Genomic DNA, 26,185 nt, shown 5'->3' on the forward strand with positions numbered 1-26,185 from the left:
GAGACTAGCTGTGACCACAGAGTTTGCTTTGGAAAGACAAATAATACATCTTATCCTCTTCCCCACCTCTTAGAAAAACTGTTAATGGGGGTGTTTTGAACCCCACCATAAAATGTGTTATCACTAAAAAAGGGAACTTTCAAGATTTCAACTGAACTTTGAGTTGATGGAGAGTCATTTAGGAAATAATATTCATCAGCCTTTTGATTATGAAAGGCAAGGCCTGGGGCCTGGTTTGGAATGGGGCTGCCCTGCGGATATGCAGGAAAGGGAACAAATGACTCTGCCTAATAAACATATGGGCTCCCTGGGGTTAGGAGATCATCACTGTAAACTGATGTTTGACTTTCACAGGACTACCCCCAGAAACAGGGTTTGGAGGATTGGGTAGGGGTGGCGATGGGGCAGGCTGGGCTGTAGAAAAGAGAGGAAATCACAGGGGCCAGATATTTGGCAGGTATCTGGTGCCCAAGGACACAAATGGCTACCAGTAATGGCTGCCATAATAACCCACCATTGTTCCCCTCCTTCCCAAAGTGTTTGTAAAGTTCGTTGAAAGTCACTGGAGCATCAGACTTGGGAAACCGAATGAAAGCTCGATCATATTCAAGGAGAAAGTATTTGATTCTTGTTGAGATGCTGTGAATTCAGACATACATACAGTGGGGTAGGGGAGCAATGGCAAATTTTTTTGAAGACCTCACCAAGAGGTTCCCCACTATTATCAAAAATTATATTACTGATTCTAAAGAAATTGTAAGAGAAGAGAACAAAGCAACAAGGCCATTGGTTAGAAATGATGACTGCTTAAAACAGCATTTTCCCCCTCTTTTTTTAGATTTAAATGTACACCATTTTCCCCCTAGGTATTCACGATACTCATCCCTAGGACCTGCCTTCAAGTGGAAAGAAAAGCACCTTGGAACAGACAAAGCAGTACAGATCAGTGACCCTGATTCTTTTCAATGTAACTAGAATGCTTTCCAAGGCTAAAAAATTGTTCAAAGTTACACTGTACCCAGTATGTGTGTAACCAGTGTAACAAATCCATGGATACAAATATTCCCATTTCTTTTAGATTAAGTGTGTGTTATTCAATAAGACAGTTAACATACATTTTATAAAATCAATTGTGAATTATCTATTTAAATTATAATTTTCTACTTTGTCTGCCAAAAGGAACAGAATTTAAAATGCCTTCTCCAATCCCTATAGAGGTCTAAATTAGAGCACTCAGAGCAAGTTTAAGGGAACCATGAAAGGTAAAACTTTTCTTTGTGTAACTACTAGAGACATTTTATAGAGCATATTGTAGAAGTACATTTTCTTAGGAATACTGTTTATAAAAACTCAATACTTCAAGTGAATTTGGAACATACACAGAGACTGATAACTCTGCAAAATAATAGGCAAAGAATAGGATTAATAGAAGTGGGACAAACAAAAAGAAAAAGAAACCATATTGGACCAGAAAAGGGACCCATCATCTTAAACCACCCATGATTTATAATTTTCACCAATAAATACTATAAAGAGGAATTTAAAACACGTGTGTGTGTGTGTGTGTGTGTGTGTGTGTGTGTGTGTAACATCTCTGGAAGATTATACCAGACACTGGTAATAGAGGTTGCTTCTGAGTAGGGAAACTGGGGCACAGGGGAGAGACTTAACATTCCACTGTGTTCCATGTGAATGTATTACCTAGTTTTTAAAAAAATTAAATAATTGTATATGCATATATATCAATATAATATCCAAAAGGATTCATACCAACATGTTAATAGTGGTTATCTGAAAAAGAGACTGATTTTTTCTCTTTTGTATTTTATAGTTCTCAAATTTTCTACAATGAGTATTAACCTTATAATTACAAAAATATGTGCTTTTAAATGTCTCTAAAAATATGGAATAGTGAGTAACCAATGAATCAAAATAAATAAAATAATATCAATAAAAAAGTAAAAACAGAATATAGTTAATTCTCACCTTATGACGTTTTAGAAAATATTTAGGATTTTCTATATGTTGTTTACAAAACATAAAATTATTTACTAGCCACTGAACCAATTCATTTTTAGCAGCAAATATCTTATTGTTTCATTATTTATTTTAAAAGTTGATCATTTGCCTAATTAATTTTATGGAATTTTGCTGAATTCTTATGGATGACTCTTTAGTTATTCCCAAATAGTTGAGTAAATTTGATACACACATCTATATACACCAAAGAAATACCATGCCTTTTACCATACTACACACAATAAGTACTATAAACATTTAACAATATATTGTATTGCATTGTTGGTAATTAACTAAAGGGCAACATGCCATATTCTCATCTTGTTTTCATAACTAATTTTGAAAATAGATAAAACAATGATATCTTATACCATTTTGATCTTGATTTGCTTTTAGTGATAAAGCTTTTATTGCACGACTTCTGTTCTCTGCAGTCTTCATTATACTCCTCAAAATGCAGGACACTTTATGTGAATTGAAACAATGAAGTCAAACTGTTTCTGATAGAAAGTAAATCCAATCAGGCTGATCTGGCTAGTTTGACAATGAAAATGGCTGTTAATTAGGTTATATGACAAATATTTCCTATATTTGACAGTTTTAACTTTAATGAGCCGTTTCATTAGCTGCAAAGTTTTGACAAAAACAAAACTGAACTACCTGTAACCAAAAAAAAAAAAAAAAAAAATTATTTTATCCAAAACTATATATGCAAATGAACAATGTTTTTCCCAAACTTTGAGTATATCGGGTTAAACAAGGTACATCTCATTTTTTAAAAAGTCTAATTCATAGTCACTTGATGTCTTCTTTTTTAACACCCTACTCTAATCATTTGATGTCTTGATAAAGCCTAGCTGGTATATTTTCTAGAAACCGAAAAAGTGGAAGAATAAGGACTAGGTAAACAAATCCTTTGGCAAGTCGGGTGGTTTTCAATTCTTTGCTTTCAAGAAAATTGAAGGAGGACTAATTGAACAGCCAGCTCAAAGATCATCAAATCTAATTTTTTGAGCGGTATTGCTACAATAAAACTCCGTTCCCAGGTACAGTACTTGTTTATATGAACACAATTTCTCAGGTCATGCAGCTATAAAAACTAGAAATACGAATAGAATTGTTGCTCAAGCCTTCCCGTTCTAGCAATAAGACATATTCATCCATAGATCTATGAATTTTAAAAAGCAACAATATCCATTTCACCAAGAGATGTATTTTCCCATAACTTTTACATTCTATTGAATAATTATGAAAATTTGTAATATTTATTTTGCTTTGATCGTGTACTAAGAATAATTTTAAAGATAACTCCATCAAGAATCAGGCGGTTTGCTCTCTGTGTAACCTTGGACACTTAATCTCTCTCGGATCTCAGTTTCCTGATTTGCAAATTAGTGATAGTAAGACCTAGTCTAGCGCTGTTCCAAAGACTGGGTGAATTAATGCACATAGAAAGCTCTAAACGCCACGCCTGGCCCTTAGTGCGTGCTATATAAGCATTACCTATTGATCAAACTAATCAATAGCAACACCCTAAAAACTAAAAGCCTGGGGGTTTGTCTTCACGGGTAGGAAGGAGGTGCTGGAGGGATCGGGTTCTAGACCACAGGCACACTCGGAGAGTAACGGGATGCTCAAGAGAAAACGGGATGGGGCGGGGAGGAGAGAGACAGGAGGCCCCTGGAGCTACCAGCCTCGAAGAAAAATGGGCAGGATCACAGATTGAGAACGAAGAGGGCTGGGAGAGTTTAGAATAGCAGTTCTACCAACGGTTCGCATGTCTACGGATGCGAACGTCTACGGATCTCGACTGCTCCGTAAATCAGGAGCAACAACATCAGGCCTAAATGCCACCGCGGTTGGAACCCGGCCAACGTTTCGCTCCCCCGCCCCGGCCAGGTGCGAGCCGGCGCCCAGTCGGCCCTCAGGCCCTGGGGATCGCGTGAGTCAAACGCCCGACTGCCCTGGACTCCAGACCCAGGACCCGCGCGCAGAGCCCGCCGCCCGCCTCCGCTTCCCACACGGCCCGGCCTTGCGAGGGCGCCCGCACTCGGAGGCGGCTGGAACTGGCCCCTCGCGGTCCCCGTAGCCGGACCTTCGTTGCTATTGTCACCGCCTTTTCCTCCCTTCCCCCGGTTCCCTTTCACTTCCGGGGTTGCCCTGGATCCGCTGGTTCCGTAACAACATCCCGTTGGCTTACTTCTGGCGGCGAGACCGGTGCAGCTGTCGCTTGCCAGGAGCGCCGCCCGCCCGGGCCCGCGCCCTCCCCAGCCCAGGCCGCCATGGCCACCAACCCGCAGCCGCAGCCGCCTCCTCCCGCGCCGCCGCCTCCTCCGCCCCAGCCGCAGCCGCCGCCGCCGCCGCCCGGCCCCGGGGCTGGCCCGGGCACGGGCGGGGCGGGCGGCGCGGGGGCCGGCGCCGGGGACCCGCAGCTCGTGGCCATGATCGTGAACCACCTCAAAAGTCAAGGGCTCTTCGACCAGTTCCGCAGGGACTGCCTGGCCGACGTGGACACCAAGGTTCGGGGCGCGCGGCGCTGCGGGCGTGCGGGGACAGGGGAGGACCCGCGGGCCGCCTTGATGGGCAGTCTCCCACATCCGTCGATGGGCCGGCGGCGCCTTGGCTTCCCCAGCCGGGGCCCCTCTGAGGCGCATCTCCTGCCGAGCTCCCTGTGCAGCCGCTTCCTCTCTGAGCTGCCGCTTTGTGCCCGGCACTGTGCAAGGCACGCTGTGTTCATTCAATTCGCTTAGCCTTTCGTTCGCTTAACAGACTAGCGTTAAGCACCTCCAACGTGCCAGGCACTGCTTACATGCTGGAAATGTAGAGGTGAGCAAGACGGAGTCACTGTTCTTTTGGAGACTCTTTTGGAAACATTAACGTTAACTGTGCTTTCATCTCTGATTCCCCCCCCCCCACCACGTTTACTTTGTATCCAAGTTATTTTTACCTTCTTTCGAAGATTTCTGGTAAGGATCATATCTTTGTTCTTTGCAGAAATTACTAAGTGTTAATGAATCAAATTATTTGCAGTGTGCATTGCTGGAGTTTGTGAGGGGTGCAGGGGCGAAGAGGCAGAGCTGGGGAGATCAGAACTTTTGTTTCTACCGATGACTGATGTAGGTAGCTTAGGCCAAGTCACTTCTCTAAAGTGAGAAGGGAGGTGGGGTGAGGGGTGAGGAGCAGAGAAAAAAACTGAGTAAAGGATGGAGGAGAGGGGGCAGCAGATACTGAAGTGGAAGAAGGACTGGACAAAAGAGTGAGTTTGGAAGAGTAAGTGGTAGAGGAGAAAGGTCAGCACAGTGGTTCCCTGTACAAAAAGAGTTAGGGGCTAGGAAGGGGAAGGGATTTTGTACCAAATGTCAAAGTGAAAGGAGCATTAGCAGGAACGGGTAAACTTAGCTGGTTCTGCAAGGGATGAGTAGAGGACACCAGGAAGGAGCACTCAGTGAGATGGATGGAAACCCAGCAGAGTCTGGAAGCAAGTGAAGCAGAAAGCTTCTGTTGGAAACAATTTTCTTTCTTTTTTTTTTTTTTCTTAAGTCTGTTTTGGTTCCCTGGTTTTAGAGTTTTGATGGGGTGAGGGTTTTCTCATAGTGTGTTCAGCTGTTCTAAAGAACCTCGTTTCTTTGAGAAAAGTGCTTTGTGGTGAACTGCGCACAATTCCTTTATCTTCTCTGGGAAGACCTTCCTGCCATGTGGGAACATCTTCCCTTTTAAAAACTCTGGCCCACCTTGTAGACCACAAATAGAATGTGCCTTTTTTGAGTTGTCAGAGTTTCTACACTACAGAAAATTCAGTTTACTTGCGGAGATTTATCTATGTAGGAAGTATTGATATGTAGTTTTCTCACTTTTAGAGAATATGCACAACCACCTTTTTGAAAATAATGCCTATTGCCTCTTTCTTCCTTCCTTCCTCCCTCCCTCCCTCCCTTCTTCCCTTCCTCCCTCCCTTCTTCCCTTCCTTGCTGTCAAAGGACATGGCCAAGTAAATGTTACCCAACTAATTAAAGCTGGTTATTTGTATCCGGCAAGTAGAAATTTCACTTTGCTGTTCTCAGAAACCTACAAATCTGTGTGTTATTGTGTATGCAGATTGAAAATTTAATATGCTGATGGTGGGGGCGAGGGGGCTGCAATGTCTAAGGCTCAACTTTTTCTTCTTCCCCATCCCCACTGAGTGTTATTGTTGTATCTGTAATATCCCTGCCAGATCCTCTCAAAGTGGAGTCTTAAAACATTTCTTGGGCAGGAAGGAGGGAAGCGCAGTGCTTTGACAATCTAATCAAACTAAGGAAAATGCACATGTTCACATTAACATGCAGCCATAAGATCCAGCTAATGCTGAGGCTCCTCTGCTGTAGACTACCAGTTCCCAGACCCCTGGAGCAAGCTGAGAGGTTACAAAGCCATTCTGACCCCTTTGCACTGAGTAGAGCATGAGGAGGGAAAATCATGAGAGGCCCATCTTTCGGTCCCGGGCAGGGAGCTCACTGACCAAGTAAATATGGGCATCTTTCACCCCAGGTGATAAAGGCCAATTTTTGGATACTTTCTCATTTATAAATGGCTCCTGGTCACTATGATTATTGTCTATTTCTTTTTAGATTCAAAAGGAAAATCAAAGACAGAAGTATATAAGTTTATTCACCCAACAAATACTTATTATGTACCAGGCATTGTTTTAGGTGCCAGGGATATAGCAGTGAACAAAAAGTCCCTGCTTATGTGGAGCTTGAATCCCGGCAGAGAAAAACAGACAATAAATAATATGTGAGAGGTTCTATGGAAGAAAGAAAGCAGGATGAGGGTGGAAAGGATTGCTGATGTGTTTTGAGTAAGTTGTTCAGGGAAGATTTCAATGAGATGACATTTGAGCCATAACTGAAGGAGCTGTCCAGCTATCAGGGCTGAGGGTTCCAGGTGGAGACCACAGCAAGTGCGGAAGGCCTAAGGCAGAACCTGCTGCGGGAGAAAGTGACAGGAGGTGAGGTAGAATTGCCCCTCCCTCCCTCCCTCCCTTCACAGATCTGTCAGGCCTTGGAAGCCTTTGTAAGAGTTTGGCGCTTACTGGAGCTGAGAAGCCACTGGCAGGAGTTGGGCAGAAGAAGGACATGATCTGACTTTCATTTTTGATAGCTTGACCTCATATAATTATTAACAGTGTCCCCTTTGCACCCAGTCATGATCTGGTTTGGACAATAAATTATATGGTTACCCTAATTTTAGAAGATTGGCACTAGCTGCACTGTGGAAAACAGACTTCAGACGAGCAAGGGTAACGCAGGGAGGTCAGCAACAATAATCTAGAAAGGAGATGAGAATGCTCTGGACCAGAGTGGTAGCAGTGAAGCAGGAGGGAACTGGTCAGGTTCTGGCTGTTTTTTGATGCTAATGCTGACAGGATTTGCTGATGGTTCTGGAAGAGGGGTGGAAGAAAGGAGGACATCAAGGCTTTTGACCCGGAGCGCTGGAGAAGGAAGAAGAGATAGATAGCTATTCCCAGAAGAGTAATGGAATCTGAAATATTTCTCTAGTCACTAGGCTTTTTACCTAAAGTAGAACTTAGAAACCAGGAGAATTACCTGTTGTAGTTCAAATTGAAGCTTGTTTTATGGGGCAACTAGAGAGCTAAATTTGTTGTGATGTTCGAGCCTAACTGTTTCTGAGATTTGGTAATACTGCGAAGAAGAATTATGTTTTAGAATCATTGGGGAGAAAATTAATTTTCATTCACATTGGTTTTGCATAAATGGAGAAGAACATGAAAAATGATCGTGAGACCGTTTTTGGTAGGATTGAACATAGGTATTAGCAAAAGTCTGGAAATTGGAAGAGATGAAAGGGTGTCACAAAGGGATAAAATCTTTATCATCTGTGTTACCTAGATAGTTACCCAGTCATCTCACCTGACAACTACTTTTCAGTTGCTTATCTGCCTAGCAGTGTGAAAAGGTGTGTGGAAACAGAGATTGAAAGAGTGGGAGGAGCAGGCTTACATTTCAGTAGGGAGATAAATATTCCCCCTCTCCCCAGAAATGCAGTACAACACAAGAATAACTTGAATGACAGTATGTATAGGAGACAGTTGGTACGTGGGAGAAGGGCCACAAGCAGCCTACCTTGGGTGTCAGGATGACTTCCCAGATTTGGGTGAACTCCCAAAGTGAGAAGTTTGCCAAATAGACAGGGAGAAAGAATGGTAGGTGCACAAGATTGAAGGCATGAGAACTTGCCACTAGAGAATAAGCTTTGAAGGGTAAGGGAGCAAATAGCAGAAGACGAGGCTGTACAGTTTTGCTTAAAATCATTCGGAACACGCAAACTCATCTACGTTAAGAGCCACGTAAAAGAAAGGTATAAACAGCATGAGATGCGGGGGACAGCTTGGAGGAACGAAGCATGCAGTCCTGACTGAGTGGTCAAACATTCCTTCTAGGCAGCATCCTTTTAAGATGAGACGACATAGTATGTGTCCCTTCTCCTGCTTCCCTTATGTCAGGAGTGCTCAGCGCTAGCACAGCTGACACTTTGGGCTGGATAGTTCTTTGTTGTGGGGGTCTGTCCCGTGCACTGTAGGATATTCAGCAGCATCCCTGCCCTCAGACACACCGGATGCCAGAAGCAACTCCCCTCGGCTGTGAGAATTAAAAATGTCTCCGGACGTTGCCAGATGTCCCCCCACCACCCCCGGGGGGAGGGGGGCAACAATTGCTTCCAGTTACGAACTGGTGACCTACATCAAATTTAATGCCTAGCTCCAGTGATTACCACTTCATAATTTCTCTTGAATCCATGTCTTTCAGCCCGTTTTTGCCACCCCAGTACAGACCTTTATTATTCTAGTCATTGCATCCTTTCCTGAGTATATTTTGTGTCTGTTTACTCTTTCACCGTAGGAAGATTAAAAGCTTTATCAGAAAGCTTTTAATTTATCAGAAAGTTTTCATCAGAAAGCTCAGCTATCACATATCACTCTGCTCATATGTGTTGTGGGTTCCCGTTCTCTATCCCATAATTCCAGACTTCATATACAGGTCCCCAAATCCTTCCAGGCCCTGGCCCCAAGCTGTCTCCAACTTCATTTCTCTGCTTTTTTGTAGTCTCTTTTCTATCCAAATTGGATTTAACAATGTGGGGGGCTCCCTAATGCTGCTGACCCCACGTTTTCTCATCCACTTGCTCTTATATTGTTGGGTGTACCTGCAAGGCCTGCCTTTCCTAGTCCCAGCTGCGTTGTGAAACTCAGGTGCCGCCTTCTCAATGAAGGCTTTCTTTCTCTGCTCCTCTCCCTTTCTTTGCTCCAAATCATCTAACAGTAACACTTACTGGTATCTTATTTTCTAGTCCCTTGTCTGTAAATAGGAGGTAAGTCTGTCTTCTTTGTATTCCTCATCTCCAAACATATTGTCTTAGACAAAATAAATGGTATTTGAATGACTCTGAAATTATCCTGAAGCAGGATTGTCATAAACTGTGAAACTTTGTTGCCACATTGACACTGTAATCTAAGAAATGTTTAACATTGTTAAAGATACTCAAATTCCTGAGACTATCGATACTGTGTAACAGCGGAGATTTTTAGCACTTATGTCTTTTTTCTTCTTTCTTTCTAGCCTGCCTATCAGAATCTGAGACAACGTGTTGACAACTTTGTTGCAAACCACTTAGCAACTCATACGTGGAGTCCGCACCTCAATAAGAACCAGCTAAGAAACAATATTCGACAGCAAGTGCTCAAGTAAGCCTCAGAATTGCAGAGTTTCTACAAGGGCTTGCGAATGTCACCATATACTTTGCCTGAAAGCAGAGACATTGTGCAGAAGTTTGTTCACCTGGTGATAATTTTTGTCAAGTTTGGTGTGACTACTTTATATTATGATACAGTGTGATTTTAGAGTAGGCTCTAATCACTTCACATTTCCCCCATAAATTTAACAGTCTGATTTCTCCTGTAGACCTTTGGAAATACTGAGGGAAGGGAATGACAACGTGACTTCAAAAAAAAAAAAAAACCCTCTAGATATGATATGAATAGATGGTTAATGCCAGATTGGTAAATATATCCTATACAGTTACATTCACAATTATTCTCTTGGCCCTAAAAGATCAGGCTTTATTATTCCTGATTTACAAATAAAGACATTAAAGGTCACTGAAATTAAAACATTTTTCCCTGATTTGAGGCTGTGTCTTCTGTGTTCTAATATTGCCCCTCGCTTTTTCTTTTTTCTTGCATTTTACTGTGATTTTACCTGTGCTTTTTAATGATGACATATCTAAAAAAGGTGGGAGAAGTGCATTTAGACACGTCGGAGTCGTTTTTGGTAAACATAAAGAGAGTAAGAAAAGCTGGAATGTTTAGAGGGACCTAAAAAAATCATATTTATTCCTCCAAAAGCAGATTAACAATATTATCTTGTTCTTGAATATAAGTATTTGCCAAGACAAGAAGACTTGGACCCTCTATCCCTGCTTCACACCCCAAAAAAGTGACTACATTGTTTAAAAACTGCCTTAGTCTCCCTGCCTTGACAAATATTTACAAAATGTGGCTTTTAAACAGTTAAACAAATGTTTTTACAGCTGTTACCTCTTTTATTTATTTATTTATTTTATTTATTTATTCTTGGCTGTGTTGGGTCTTTGTTGCTGCGCGTGGGCTTTCTCTAGTTGCGGCAAGCGGGGGTTACTCTTCCTTGCGATGCGCGGGCTTCTCATTGCGATGGCTTTTCTTGTTGCAGAGCACGGGCTCTAGGTGCATGGACTTCAGTAGTTGTGGCACACGTGCCCAGCTGCTCCGCAGCATGTGAGATCCTCCCAGACCAGGATTCAAATCCATGTCCCCTGCATTGGCAGGTGGACTCTTTAACCACTGCGCCACCAGGGAAGTCCCTACAGTTGTTACCTCTTTTTTTTTTTTTTTTTTTCAGTTGTTACCTCTTAATTCCCTCTTGTCCCTCAGGAACCTTGCAAACCTACCTAGTGTGCTACTGCATTGATAGTTCCACCCACAGGAAGCCCCACAAATAAAACTTTACACTCTGACTCAAAGACCCATTTAGCCACGGGTAATACTAGATACTAGGAGCCTGGGGGCTCAGACTCTGTGTCCTAGTAAATAAGAGAAGAGGGAAATTTGACAATAGCTTTGTTGTCTGCATTTTAAAGGATGTTCAGGAACCTGTAAAAGAGTCCAGGTAAGATGAAAGATGCCATTAGAGGGCTGCATAATAATACCTTTTGGGAAAAAGTCAAAGCCTTTCCTGTTGGGTGGCAGGCCTGGGGGGTTACTCATTTCCAGACCTTCAGGAGAACAATAACCAAAATAGTAAGGGGGTGGGAGGCTAAGGGTGGGATGGGGGAGGGAAGCTTACTGACACCGTCCACACTTGCAGAGCACTGTCCCGCAACAATTTGCATATCTGCTTCCCTCTCACCAAGGATGACATTGCTTTAAAAGCGGAAGGGGAGAGTCTTGGATTCTTTTTTTTTTCTTTTTTCCATATATTGAGAGACTAAATGGAAGGCAAATTTCCTGGAACTTACTCCTTAGCATACAGAACCTATAAAGTAGGGAAACAGTCATTTATTCTGTTCTTCAAAGGGAACTAAACTCAATCGTGCCCATGTAAAATCAAGCACTTAAAATTGTTGTACCAATATAAGGCATTGTTTTCACAGAATCTTGTTTGGTGAGGGATTGCTGGGCACATCAGCAGAGGGTTCTTGTGACTGTCAGCAATTAACACTACAGCAGTCCACCTATGGGTGACGAGGACTCTCCTCTAGAGACATTTTAGAACAGGGGAGATAGCTGTCTCTTGGGTAATATGGGCATTGCTCTTACTGTGATAGCTGTATATTTTTTTCTAGCTCTGTTACTTATTTTTCATAGAACTGTTCTCTTATTTAAATTCCATTAGTAAATTTATGTCTCTTAAATAACATGTTAAAGTTGCTTAAAAGAAAGACTAGTTGTGTCTAACTAATGGTATAAGGATGGACTATCACCTATAAATACAATTTCAGACAGTTTTTCTTACATATACTTTGAGAAACACTCAGTTGACTCTGTTAGATTGAACCGTCTACAATTGCCATTTTTGTAGGACAGAACAGTCTAATATCAGCAGTTTTGGATGGTTCAGCTTAATAGCCAATCTGCCAGCTCAATAGATGGAAAAAAGTTTTATTTTATTCTATTTATGCATTCGTTTGTACAACAGAACCTAAAAATGCTAGGGAGCTCAGAAATAATGACCTTAACTGTACAGTGTTTAAAAGGAAGACAAGGAAGTAGCTTTAACCAAGACAGTGCCAGCTACTGGCATTTTGGCTTTGCCCTTGGACCTAGAAGTGTGACTTCTCCTCCCTCTGGTGAGGCAGCTCTGGCCACACCTCAATGAAGTGAGCCCACGAAGAGCAATGTGGTCGCTAGCACTGGCCTCTGTTTTTGTTTTTGTTTTTCCTTTAACATCTTCATTGGAGTATAATTGCTTTACAATGTTGTGTTAGTTTCTGCTGTATAACAAAGTGAATCAGCTATATGCATACATTTTTAAGATCAGAGCTGACCTCTGAGTGAGAGTAGACTAAAGTACACAAGGGCCCAGAACATAAGCATCAGGGAAAGAGACTGAAGCAGTAATTTGGAGGTGGGTGGGTTTTATTTTTTATTTTGTGCCTTTGTGCTTGTGCCTTAAATCAAAACGTTTTTCAGATTGCTTGTCATTGCTTCTTTTCCACCTGCTACATTTTAAAGACACCTCTAAGATGTAACAACAATGTTTTCAGGATTTTTTTTTTTTTTTTTTTTTTGTATCATATCTTAGAACTTTAGAAAGCAGGTTACCTACTTTGGGCAGTGTTGACTCATTTTTCTCTATGGCCCACATAAGTGGAATTATAGTATCCCAGGGCTGCGAGGTGCCTCAGGAAATGAAAATCACATCCATCCTGCACTCCAGACAGCGCTGCACTCAGAAATAGCATTGCAAAGTATAAGGAGAGACACCTCACCCACTATGCAGGGAGAGCCTGAGGCCTCGGAGTTGCAGAAGACCAGCAAGCACCACGCTCTCCCAACTCTATCCAGGGAACTGTGACTCCTCAAGTTCTTTGTTAGAAAGGAACAAGGTGGAAGTGTGTTTCTTCAGATAAATTCATGTCATCTTATTTTGCTCAGACAACTTTGTGATTTTCTGCACAGTTCAGACTTTACTGTCCCTTTTGCTCCTCTGTCTCTTATGTATGATATTTCTTTGTGCACTTTCTTCCCTTTCTCTTCTCTGGAAATCAAGCTTTCCTTAGGAAAGCTTTTGCAAATAATCTCAGACATAGCTAAAAATAATAATATCCTACTGTTTTCCTACAGTGTATGGTGTGTTCTAGTGCCTATCATGTTGTATTTTGTTTGTGTCTCTCTCTCCCACCAGAACAGGGACCAGGTCTGATTTGTAGTGGCCCAGTGGCTAGCATGGTGCCTGTTGTGTAGATGACACTTGGAACATAATTGTTGAATGAATACATCATTTAGTTTTTATAGCAAGAAGATAATAAAAAGAAGGCCAGAAGTCTTAAGTTTTATTTTTGTTCTTCTAAAGTTTTCTTTCTTTTTCTTTTTTTTTTTTCCTTTTTTGTAAGTTTGGTAAAATTATACTTTGTGTATATTCTTCAGTTTTCCTGGAGGCTCTAATACTTACAAGAGGCTTACATTTTTCTGGTCAAAAAAAAAAAAAGAGGTTGCAGAATCCATAGATTTATTTTATACCCAGAGCTCAGCTTTAATGATCATTTATTCCTATCACTAAATGATCACTAAGGTCATTTAGTGAGATAAGCCATGGGCAGGATTGAGGTAAGATAAGCATCACCTACAAGCCTGGGCTTTAGGTAATGTGCTGTGTCTAGTTCTAAGGGTATTTTGTTTTGCTTTTGTTCTGTCTGCCTTAGTATTTCCACTGGTGACACAGTGGTGGAAAGTTTACATATTTTTTTGCAGTATGGTGTATTAAATGCCACTGTATTGTGAAACGTATTTTCTTTTGGGTATTCTTTCTGTATATTCCAAGTGAATGGATTGGAGGCAATTTAAGGTTGAACATATATGTAATAGATATGGCTTTACTTAAAAGTAATTAATGCAAATAATGTAGTATTATCTTTTTCACCTTTCTGTAAATTACCCTGTGTTTCAGATCAGGAATGTTGGAGTCTGGTATTGACAGAATTATTTCTCAGGTTGTGGATCCAAAGATTAACCACACATTCAGACCTCAGGTGGAGAAAGCTGTGCATGAGTTTTTGGCCACGCTAAATCACAAAGAGGAAACAGGTGGCAGCACAGCCCCCGATGATGAGAAACCAGACTCTTCCATCGTTACACAAGGTGCTTTGCTTTTACTCTTGGTCAGTTCCATTGCTTTCCTTCTTGAACTGAGTATCAAGTTAGGGGTATTTAGTTCTTTAAAACATTTATCTATTTGGCTACTCTAGTGAAATTATATTTATTTTAATTATCACCCAGATTCTTCAACTGGCATAACATCTTTTTTTAATGATAAGCATTTTAGTAATGTAGTGTTTGTGTGTGTGTGTGTGTGTGTGTTTCAATAGAGGGGATAGTTAAAATAATTAGAAAACACATCCTTTTTCTGAGAACTAGACTAGTCTCACATTTGCTGGTGCCTTTCCTAATATACTGTATTACAGAGGTAGAGAATTTAGAATGTGTTAAATACTAGCACCAGTACCTGAAAGTCTAAAGGTGTATGTGTCATATGAAGATGACAGTGGCAAGTGGCCTTGATTTAGCAGAGCGGTTTACCTTCTGCATAAATTTATTCTAAAATATGTCTTTCCCTCGAAGGTGTCCCTGCCCCTGGGCCCAGTGCGAATGTGGCCAGTGATGCCATGTCAATCTTGGAAACCATCACTTCTCTTAACCAAGAAGCTAGTGCTGCCAGGGCTTCAACAGAAATGTCAAATGCAAAGACCAGTGAGAGAATATCCAAAAAACTCCCATCTCAGCCAAGCACTGAGACTACTGTTGAGAAAGAGAGAACTTCAGAGGACACGGCTGATAAAGAAAAATCTACACCTGACTCTGCAGGGGAGGGACAGGAAACAGTCCCTAAGTCTGAAGAATTTAGTGATCTCCCTTGTCCAGTTGAAGAAATTAAAAATCACATAAAAGAAAGTAATAGTTCAGTTCTGCTAAATAAGGATGTTCAACAAGAAAGCAGTGACCCAAAAAATAAATCAACAGACAAAGGTGAAAAGAAGCCAGACAGCAATGAAAAGGGAGAAAGAAAGAAAGAAAAGAAGGAAAAGACTGAAAAGAAATTTGATCACTCAAAAAGGAGTGAAGATGTCCAAAAAGTAAAAGATGAAAAACAAGCAAAGGATAAAGAAGTAGAATGTTCAAAACTTCCTTCAGAAAGAAACAATAATAAAGCTAAAACCAGCGAAGGGACCAAAGAAGGTAAAAACTTGGAAAAATCAACAACAGTTTAAAGAACAAATGAGTGTCCATTGGGGGCACATCAAATTTGCCTTCAAATTTTGATAAAACGTATTTGATATGTGTGTTTTAAAAGCCTGAAAACTCATATCCTCTTTGCTAAAAGATGAGCAATAAACATTTGTATATTTCTTTTCTATACTAATGTACCAATTCACAAAGTAAACGAACAGAGAAGTTCTAAACCTTATAATGTAACTCTTGTAATTTATTCATATACATTATTCCAAGCAACTTAATTCATAATCTTTAAAATATTAGATAGTACATATTTTCAGTTCCTTACTTAAAATTTCCTTTGTTTATATTATTCAGACCATGAATTATGAGTTTCATTAATTTTACAGGATAATAGTTTGCCTTTGTATTTTCTGCAAACAACTGTACCTTATTTGATATTAGTTACTAATGGTGAGAGATTATTTCTGAAGTTGACGTTCTTTGACAGTACTTAAACCAGAAAATTTTAAATGTAATTTAGGAATTGGGTGCTGTGTGTATTCTTATATAACAAGATGATTTATTTTCTATGTTTTATTTTCTTCTTGAAGATTTCTCTTTGATAGATTCTGATGTGGATGGACTTACAGACATCACAGTTAGCTCTGTCCACACCAGTGACCTTTCATCTTTTGAAGAAGACACTGAGGAGGAAGTTGTAATGTCTGATAGCATGGAAGAAGGAGAGATTACATCAGATGGTAAAGCATTTTACTTAATAATGCCTTTGTGAAGCTTCCCATTGAGCAGTATTTGTATATTCAGACGGCTGTATCACGAAAGACAATGTGGTATAGTGGCAAGAGCACGGGACTTTATAGTTGGAAGATTTGTCCCTGAGTCCCAGCTCCGAGGTTGTCTGTCTGAGCAAGCTAGGTAAGTTACTAAACCTCAACAAGCCTTGGTTCTCTATCTCTTAACTCCATTCCCTAGGATTATTGTAAAAGATGAGATCTTGTACGAATATGCCATGTGTCAGTGGCACAGTCCACAAGACTGCCCTCATGTTTGACACCAATTGCAAATTCAGAGTCCCCAAGACCACCTTTAGGTTTGGTAATCACTAGAAGGACTCACAGAGCTCATTGAAAGTTGTTAAACTCATAGTTACAGTTTATTACAGCTAAGGGACACAGATTAAAATCAGCCAAGGGAAGAGGCACATAGGCTATAGAGTCTGGCAAAGTTCAAACACAGAGCTTCCACTTGTCCTTTCTTTTTTTTTTTTAAATTTATTTTATTAAAGTATAGTTGATTTACAATGTTGGGTTAATTTCTACTGCACAGCAAAGTGATTCAGTTATACATACATATACATTCTTTTTCATATTGCTTTCTGTTATGGTTTATCAGGATTTTTTTTTAACATTTTATTTTATATTGGAGTATAGTTGATTAACAATGTTGTGTTAGTTTCAGGTGTACAACAAAGTGATTCAGTTATACACGTATCTATTTTTTTTCAAATTCTTTTCCCAATTAGGTTCTTACAGAATATTGAACAGAGTTCCCTGTGCTATACAGTAGGTCCTTGTTGGTTATCCATTTTAAATATAGCTGTGTGTACATGGAAATCCCAAACTCCCTAACTATCCCTCCCCCCCATTCTTCCCCCCCGTGGTAAGCATAAGTTCATTCTCTAAGTCTGAAAGTCTGTTTCTGTTTTGTAAATAAGTTCATTTGTATCATTTTTTTTTTTTAGATTCTGCATATAAGCGATATCATGCTATATTTCTCTTTCTCTGTCTGACTTACTTCACTCAGTATGACAATCTCTAGGTCCATCCATGTTGCTGCAAATGGCATTATTTCATTCTATTTAATGGCTGAGTAATAATCCATTGTATATATATACCACATCTTCTTTATCCATTCTTCTGTCAGTGGACATTTAGATTGCTTCCATGTCTCGGCTATTGTAAACAACGTTGCAATGAACGTTGGGGTGAATTTATCCTTCCAGACCATGTTTTTGTACAGGTATATGCCCAGGAGTGGGATTGCAGGATCATATGCCAGCTCTGTTTTTAGTTTCCTAGGGAACCTCCATACTGTTCTCCATAGTGGCTGCATCAGTTTATATCCCCACCAACAGTGTAGGAGGGTTCCCTTCTCTCCACACCCTCTCCAGCATTTATTGTTTGTGGATTTTTTGATGATGGCCTGGTGGTGTGAGGTAATATCTCATTGTAGTTTTGATTTGCATTTCTCTAATAATTAGTGATGTTGAATATCTTTTCATGTGCCTCTTGGCCATCTGTATGTCTTCTTTTGAGAAATATCTATTTAAGTTTTCTGCCCATTTGTCGATTGGGTTGTTTGTTTTGATGATAGTAGGCCACATGAGCTGATTATAAATTTTGGAGACAGATCCCTTGTCAGTCACATCATTTGCAAATATTTTCTCCCAATCTTTGATTGTCTTTTCATTTTGTTTGTGGTTTCCTTTGCTGTTCCAAAGCTCTTAAATTTAATTAGGTCCCATTTATTTATTTTTGTTTTTATTTCCATTACTCTGGAAGACGGATTGAAAAAGATATTGCTGCAATTTATGTCAGAGAGTGTTCTGCCTGTTTTCCTCTAAGAGTTTTGCAGTGTATGGTCTCACGTTTAGGTCTTTAACCCATTCTGAGTTTATTTTTGTGTATAGTGTTAAAAGACTGTTATAATTTCATTTTTTTACATGTAGCTGTCCAGTTTTCCCAGCACCATTTATTGAAGAGACTGTCCTTCCTCCATTGTGTAGTCTTGCCTCTTTTGTTGTAGATTAATTGACCACAGGTGCATGGGTTTATCTTGGGGCTTTCTATCCTGTTCCATTGATCTATAGTTCTATTTTTGTGTCAGTACCATACTTTTTGGATGACTAGAGCTTTGTAATATAGTTTGAAGTCAGGGTGCCTGATTCTTCCAGCTCCGATTTTCTTTCTCAAGATTGCTTTGGCATTTTGGGGTCTCTTTTGTCTCCATACATATTTTAAGAGTGTTTGTTTTAGTTCTGTGAAAAATGCTATTGGTAATTTGATAGGGATTGCGTTGAATCTGTAGATTGCCTTGAGTAGTATAGTCATTTTGACAATATTGATTCTCCCAATCCAAGAATGTGGTATATCTTTCCATCTGTTTGTGTCATCTTTGATTTCTTTCATCAGCGTCTTATAGTTTTTGGAGTACAGGTCTTTTGTCTCCTTAAGTAGGTTTATTTCTACACATATTATTCTTTTTGATGTGATGTTAAGTGGGATTGTTTCTTGAATTTCTCTTTCTGACCTTTTGTTGTTAGTGTATAGAAATGCAAGAGATTGCTGTGTATTAATTTTGTAACCTGCGACTTTATGAAATTCATTGATGAGCTCTAGTAGTTTTCTGGTAGCGTCTTTAGGATTTTATACATATAGTATCATATCATCTGCAGACAGTCAGTTCAACTTCTTCTTTTCCAATTTGGATTCCTTTTACTTATTTTCTGATTGCCATTGCTAGGACTTCCAAAACTATGTTGAATAAAAGTGGCGAAAGCGGACATCCTTGTCTTGTTCCTGATCTTAGAGGAAATGCTTTTAGCTTTTCACCGCTAAGTATGATGTTAACTGTAGGTTTATGTATATGGCTTTTATTATGTTGAGGTATGTTCCATCTGTGCCCACTTTCTGGAGAGTTTTTTTTATCATAAATGGGTGTTGGATTTTGTCAAAAGCTTCTTCTGCATCTATTAAGATGATCATATGGTTTTTACTCTTCAATTTGTTCTTGTATCACATTGATTGATTTGCGGATATTAAAAAATCCTTGTAACCCTGGGATGAATCCTACTTGATCATGGTGTATGATCCTTTTAATATACTGTTAGATTCAAGATTGCTAGTATCTTGAGGATTTTTACATCTATGTTCATCAGTGATATTGGCCTGTAATTTTCTTTTTTTGTGATATCTTTGTCTGGTTTTGGTATCAGGGTGATGGTGGCCTCATACAATGAGTTTGGGCGTTTTCCTCCATCTGCAATTTTTTGGAACAATTTCAGAAAGATAGGTGTTAACTCTTTTGTAAACGTTTCATAGAATTCACCTGTGAAGCCATTTGGTCTTGGACTTTTGTTTGTTGGGAGTTTTTAAATCACAGTTTCAATTTGAGTACTTGTGATCAGTCTGTTCATATTTTCTATTTCTTCCTTGGGAGATTGTACCTTTCTAGGAATTTGTCCATTTCTTCCAGATTGTCCGTTTTATTGGCATACAGTTGCTTGTAGTAGTCTCTTAGGATGCTTTGTATTTCTGTGGTGTCTGTTGTAACTTCTTGTTCATTTCTAATTTTATTGATTTGAGTCCTCTTCCTCTTTTTCTTGATGAGTCTGGCTAACGGTTTATCAATTTTGTTTATCTTCTCAAAGAACCAGCTTTCAGTTTCATTGATCTTTGCTATTGTTTTCTTCATCTCTATTTCATTTATTTCTGCTCTGGTCTTTATAATTTCTTTCCTTCTACTGACTTTAGGTTTTGCTTGTTCTTCTTTCTCTAGTTGCTTTAGGTGTAAGGTTAGGTTGTTTATTTGAGATTTTTCTTTTTTCCTGAGGTAATACTGTATTGCTATAAACTTCCCTCTTAGAACTGCTTTTGCTGCATCCCATAGGTTTTGGATCTTTGCTGTCATTTCCATTTGTCTCTAGGTATTTTTTGATTTCCTCTTTGATTTCTTCAGTGATCCATTGGTTGTTTAGTAGCATGTTTTGTAGCCTCCACATGTTTATGTTTTTTTACAGTTTTTTTTTTTAGTTTATTTCTAATATCATAGCATTGTGGTTGGAAAAGATGCTTGATATGATTTCAGTTTTCTTAAATTTACCAAGGCTCTCTTTGCGGCCCAGCATGTGGTCAATCCTGGAGAATGTCCCATGTGCGCATGAGAAGAATGTGAATCCTGCTGATTTTAGATGGAATGCTCTATAAATATCAATTAAGTCCCTCTGGTCTAATGTGTCATTTAAGGTCTGTGTTTCCTTATTAATCTTCTGTCTGGATGATCTGTGCATTGCTGAGAGTGGGGTGTTAAAGTCCCCAACTATTATTGTGTTACTGTCGATTTCTCCCTTTATGGCTGTTAGTATTTGCCTTATATATTGATGTGCTCCTATGTTAGGTGCATATATATTTATAATTGTTATATCTTCTTCTTGGATTGATCCCTTTATCATTATGTAGTGTCCTTCTTGGCTCTTATAACAGTCTTTATTTTAAAGTCTATTTTGTCTGATATGAGTATTTCTACTCCAGCATTCTTTTGATCTCTATTTGTGTGGAATACCTTTTTCCATCCCCTCACTTTCAGTCTATGTCCCTAGGACTGAAGTGGGTCTGTTATAGGCAGCATATATACAGGTCTTGTTTTTGTATTTATTCAGCCAGTCTATGTCTTTCGATTGGAGCACTTAATCCATTTACATTTAAGGTAATTTTCAATGTGTAAGTTCCTATTGCCATTTTCTTAATTGTTTGGGGTTTGTTTTTGTAGGTCTTTTTTCTTCCCTTCCTCTGTGGTTTGATGACCATTCTTAGTGTTGTGTTCAGGTTGCTTTTTCTGTGTGTGTGTGTGTGTGTGTGTGTAGTAGTTTTTGGGTTTACTGTTCCCATGCAGTTTTGATATAGCAGTCTATGTATGTACAAGATTGTTTTAAGTTGCTGGTGTCTTCCCCGCCTAGAGAAGTTCCTTTAGCATTTGTTGCAAAGCTGGTCTGGTGGTGCTGAACTCTCTTAGCTTTTGCTTGTCTGTGAAGCTTTTGATTTGTCTGTCAAATCTGAATGAGAACCTTGCTGGGTAGAGTATTCTTAGTTGTAGGTTCTTCCCTTTCATCGCTTTAAATGTATCGTGCCACTCCCTTCTGGCCTGCAGAGTTTCTGCTGAAAAATCAGCTGATAACTTCATGGGGATTCCCTTGTATATTGTGTGTCATTTTTCCCTTGTTGCTTTTAATATTTTTTCTTTGTCTTTAATTTTGTCAGTTTGATTACTGTGTGTCTCAGCATGCTCCTCCTTGGGTTTATCCTGACTGGGACTCTCTGTGCTTCCTGGACTTGGGTGACTGTTTCCTTTCCCATGTTAGGGAAGTTTTTAGGAATTATCTCCTCAAATATTTTCTCAGGTCCTTTCTCTCTCTCTTCTTCCTCTGGGACCCCTATAATGCGAATGTTGGTGCATTTAATGTTATCCCAGAGGTCTCTTAGAACTGTCTTCATTTCTTTTCATTCTTTTTTCTTTATTTTGTTCCGCAGCAGTGATTTCCACCATTCTGTCTTCGAGGTCACTTATCCGTTCTTCTGCCTCACTTACTCTGCTATTAATTCCTTCTGGTGTCTTTTTCATTTCAGTTATTATATTGTTCATCTCTGTTTGTTTTTTCTTTAGTTCTTTAGGTCTTTATTAAACATTTCTTGCATCTTCTCGATCCTTGCCTCCATTCTTTTTCCAAGATCCTGGATCATCTTCACTATCATTATCCTGAATTCTTTTTCTGGAAGATTGCCTATCTCCACTTTACTTAGTTGTTTTTCTGGGGTTTTATCTTTTTCCTTTACCTGGGACATATATACCTTTACCATTTCATTTCATCTAATTTTCTGTGATTGTGGATTCTGTTCTGCAGGCTGCAGGATTGTACTTCTTCTTGCTTCTGCTGTCTCCCAATTGTCCTTTCCTTGTGGTGGTGTGGACACACTGCCCTTCCTGGCATTGACATCTGACAGTGTATACAGATTATTGCCAAGCAGGGAAACTCACTGGAGTCTTGATGTCTGAAGTTTTTATTGGGACTTCATCATGTACACCTAGTTGACTGCCCATGTGTCTGGCCTCAGCCTCCAGCCCCTCTGGAGGTCAAACTGATACCCCATGACCCAATGCTCCTACCCTAAATCACACTATTAGGCAATTTGGCTTGACCCATGACCCTAGGTAAATAAGAACACTCCTCTCAGGCATGGCATTCCAAAGGCTTAGAGATTACCTCCCAGAATGGAGGAGAAAGACCAGACCTCTCTTTTATTATATAGTTTGTTTTTCAGCCAACACTTATTAAGTACTTAGTGTGTTCCAGACACTGTGCTCAGTTATCACACTATTGTATAGGTGCAGGTGAGGAAACAGAGTTGCCAAGACAGGGTGTCTCGTCCAGGGTGATATAGCTAGTGAGCACAGCGCCATTTCAAACCTGTGTCTGGGCTTATAATCAATACCTTATGCTGCTCTTTACCACATGATTAAATATTGTTTATGACCTTTTGAAAAGTCAAAAATATTGAATATTATTTGCAATTGCCTGTAGGTAGCATCTTGTAACTTTGTTGCTGGCTCTTGGATAGAATACCTAGAGAGAAAACCATAGGGGAGAAAAAGTAGAAGGTTTTAATGCCACAGATGTATTTTTCTGTGTCTCCCATTTTTCATTCTTTTCTTAGTATCCATTAAAAAACTGAACTAGCAGCAATCTCCACTGTTCATAATTATCCTCATGAGGTCATTTGAGTACCGATGTAGGAAGAATGCTCTCATCCTGTTAACACTCCACTTTCTCTAGCCAAATGGAAATTTTAATTCTAGATCCTTTATTGAGTCTTTTAAAGGTTTTTCCTGGACAGAACTAGATTTTCTATGTACGGGATCCAAAAAGTAAGAAAATGGCTCTTTTGAGAGTACTAAGCAGTACTTAGTACCACTTCTTTGCTTCTTGCTGTGCCATGGGGAACTTATCCTCCTTCCTAAGGTAGATAGGGGTTTTAGTATATACTTGGTGTAGGGCCAATTATTGATTCTTCCCTCTTCCATAAAAGAAAGATCATAGGTTGTCATTAACATCTCAAGTTTACTTTAAAGTGTTGCTTCAGGTGAATTTGTTCAATTAAATAGTGGTAAAGCATTCATACCAAGTCTATTTTCATACAAATGAGGATTAACTATTTGTCAAAGAAACATAAATAACTATAAGGCCTAATTTTTCTTTGCCTTTTTGATATGTGGGAAGCTGAAAGAAAGGAAAAAATAAGTCAAGAGGACTTACCTGGTGGTCCAGTGGTTAAGACTCCGCATTTCCAGTGCAGGGGGCACAGGTTCAATCACTGGTTGGGGAAGTTCCACATGACATGTGGTGCAGCCAAAATAAATAAATAAATGGATTATAGCCTTCACAAATGTCAATATCTGGATGTTCAGATACTGATATTTCTCCTGTCCGACCTACAAATACACTCGAACTACATTGATACTACTTTTGCCTCTTGATGCTGATCAAGCATAATGTTGATCTTATTGCTGATTGACAGAAGCGCTCATCTTTCTATTGACTTTCTTCCAGACGAAGAAAAGAACAAGCAGAACAAAACAAAAACTCAAACCAATGATCCCAGTGAAGGAAAAGCAAAAAGTGTACGGCATGCTTATGTTCACAAACCATATCTTTATTCAAAGTATTATAGTGATTCTGATGACGAGCTTACTGTAGAACAACGGCGGCAATCTATAGTAAGTCAGATTTGATCTCTTATTATTTTAACCTGTTAAATCAGGTTGGCAAACTTGACTAGTCTGTTTACAAGGTACTGGTGAGCATTGGAACAGTGACATATAGGTTCTACTTTCAGGACCCTTGTCATTTAACCAGGCAGAATAGACATAAACATATGATGGAGGCGTTTGTATCATGATTAATGTTAGTGAAAAACTGGTAACAACCTAGGTGTTTCATAGTGTCGAAATGTTTGACTCAAATATGGATCCAGCCATAAAGAGAGATGACATCAGCCATTAACATAATATTAAGAGGGAAGCGCAGTCCATCCACATATTTCCTGCATTTGAAAATACTTCTAAGATGTGCTATTAACAGCTTTTTAGAGAAAAAAAGTGCTACCTTGTTGTATATGTACATCAATTTTAAGATGGCTTACGATTTCAGAAACGTTAAAATATGAAAAATTGTGCATCAGATTGAGGAAATATTACTACATGAAAAATGACTTGAAGGAAGTGCACCAAAATGTTAATAGTGGCTTATCTCTTGAGGTTAGCTGATAAGGAGTTACGCTTATGCTTAGGATGTTTGGTGCTTTGAGGCTTTGAGTTCTGGGTGGGAAAGAGATGGTGGAGTAACACACAATGACTGGATTTTGCCTGGCTTTAAAATATGACTGCAGAAAGTCCCATGTCTAAAACCTGGGTCCTGAAATCATGACCAGAAAGTCACATTTGTTGTAGGACTAGCCTGTCACTTGAATCTGTATTTCAACTTTCTTTTTTGAGAAAATAAAAAAATTATGGAGACCTACCTCTACACTTGATGCTCATAGATATTTTTAAAGCTATCCTTTTAACTGAAGTAGCAGTTTATTAAGCCACCACTTCCCAAAATGATACCTTTAAATTGATGGCATTCTTTAAGAGTAATGAAAAATTTAACTTCTCTCTCTTTTATTCTTCTGGTAGCTTCCAGATTGAAACACATGCACACGCACATACGCACATATGTATATAGTAGTAAATATGCACTTTTGCAGAGCCCTTTAATTTGTAAGAACATCTGAAGGGCAAGTGTACTTTTTTCCCCAAAAGTGTTTTTGCTTTTGCCTGATAATCTGTCAGGATAATTATGAATATTTTGTGGTTTTAGGCTAAAGAAAAAGAAGAGAGGCTTTTAAGAAGGCAAATTAATAGAGAGAAACTTGAGGAAAAACGAAAACAGAAAGCAGAAAAGACAAAGTCTTCAAAAGCTAAGAATCAAGGTATGGGAGATGTTAACTTTTAATATTTTAAACTACCTTATATACTCCATTATTTTCTAGCTATTAATATAACTTATGAGATATAATTTTGATTTTATTTTATCATCATATCTCAATAAAACTTCACTTTTTTAAGTTACGTATTTTAAGGTATGGAAGATTTCCTTTTTAATCTGATGTGTTTCATCACTTTCTTAATTATATTTCTGTATCTAAAGTAAACATTCTATCACATACCAGATAATACACCTCACATGTTAGCAATTTATTTTCCAGTGATGGTGGAATGAATTATCACTGGAAAATTTATTGTTAACCTGTGAGTCCTCAAGCCTTGCAGTGATAATAATGGAATTCATCTATACTTTATGTTAACTAAAATGTCAAACATTTATCTGGAATATTTCATTGAACAAAATTGAACTTCCTCTGGACACTGATCTTGTGTGATACAAAATACACAGATGTACATATATGAACATTTGAAATAAAAAATATGACTTCTCCATCTAAAAAATTATTTTTATTCTAACACAGCTTAGAGATATTAAAGCCATTTTGCATTTTTACAGTGATTAGAAAATCTTAATGAAAAATAAATATTACACTGTTTTTAAAACTCTGTTGTGAGATACAGTTTATTGATTGCTTCTTTCCCAGGCAAAAGTAGTGTGGACTTAGAAGAATCATCAACAAAGAGTTTGGAACCCAAAGCACCCCGAAGTAAAGAAGTCCTTAAAGAACGGAAAGTTTTAGAGAAAAAGGTAGCCTTATGCAAAAAGAGAAAAAAGGATTCCAGGTACATATTTTATCTGGCCACATTCCCACTGTAACATTCTCTCGGCATGCTTTCAGAAGAGAGGCTTTGAAAATGACA

The 26,185-nt window shown here is 39.1% G+C and overlaps 1 protein-coding gene across 3 annotated transcripts in view; it reads left to right on the forward strand.

The window, feature by feature from the left end:
- Positions 1 to 4,184: 4,184 nt before the first annotated feature.
- Positions 4,185 to 26,185, forward strand: part of BOD1L1 (biorientation of chromosomes in cell division 1 like 1) — a 55,401-nt gene continuing 33,400 nt past the window's right edge. For all 3 annotated transcript variants that reach the window (XM_007167316.3, XM_057546664.1, XM_028162875.2), the window contains exons 1-8: positions 4,185 to 4,538; positions 9,636 to 9,760; positions 14,220 to 14,410; positions 14,891 to 15,505; positions 16,096 to 16,245; positions 23,886 to 24,052; positions 25,197 to 25,308; positions 25,969 to 26,107. In XM_007167316.3, coding sequence (XP_007167378.3) covers positions 4,302 to 4,538; positions 9,636 to 9,760; positions 14,220 to 14,410; positions 14,891 to 15,505; positions 16,096 to 16,245; positions 23,886 to 24,052; positions 25,197 to 25,308; positions 25,969 to 26,107 — 1,736 coding nt within the window. In that variant the 5' untranslated portion in view covers positions 4,185 to 4,301. The remainder of the gene's footprint in view (positions 4,539 to 9,635; positions 9,761 to 14,219; positions 14,411 to 14,890; positions 15,506 to 16,095; positions 16,246 to 23,885; positions 24,053 to 25,196; positions 25,309 to 25,968; positions 26,108 to 26,185) is intronic.

The sequence above is a fragment of the Balaenoptera acutorostrata genome, chromosome 5 (genome assembly GCF_949987535.1).
Source record: "Balaenoptera acutorostrata chromosome 5, mBalAcu1.1, whole genome shotgun sequence".
In the NCBI taxonomy this organism is placed as follows: Eukaryota; Metazoa; Chordata; class Mammalia; order Artiodactyla; family Balaenopteridae; genus Balaenoptera; species Balaenoptera acutorostrata.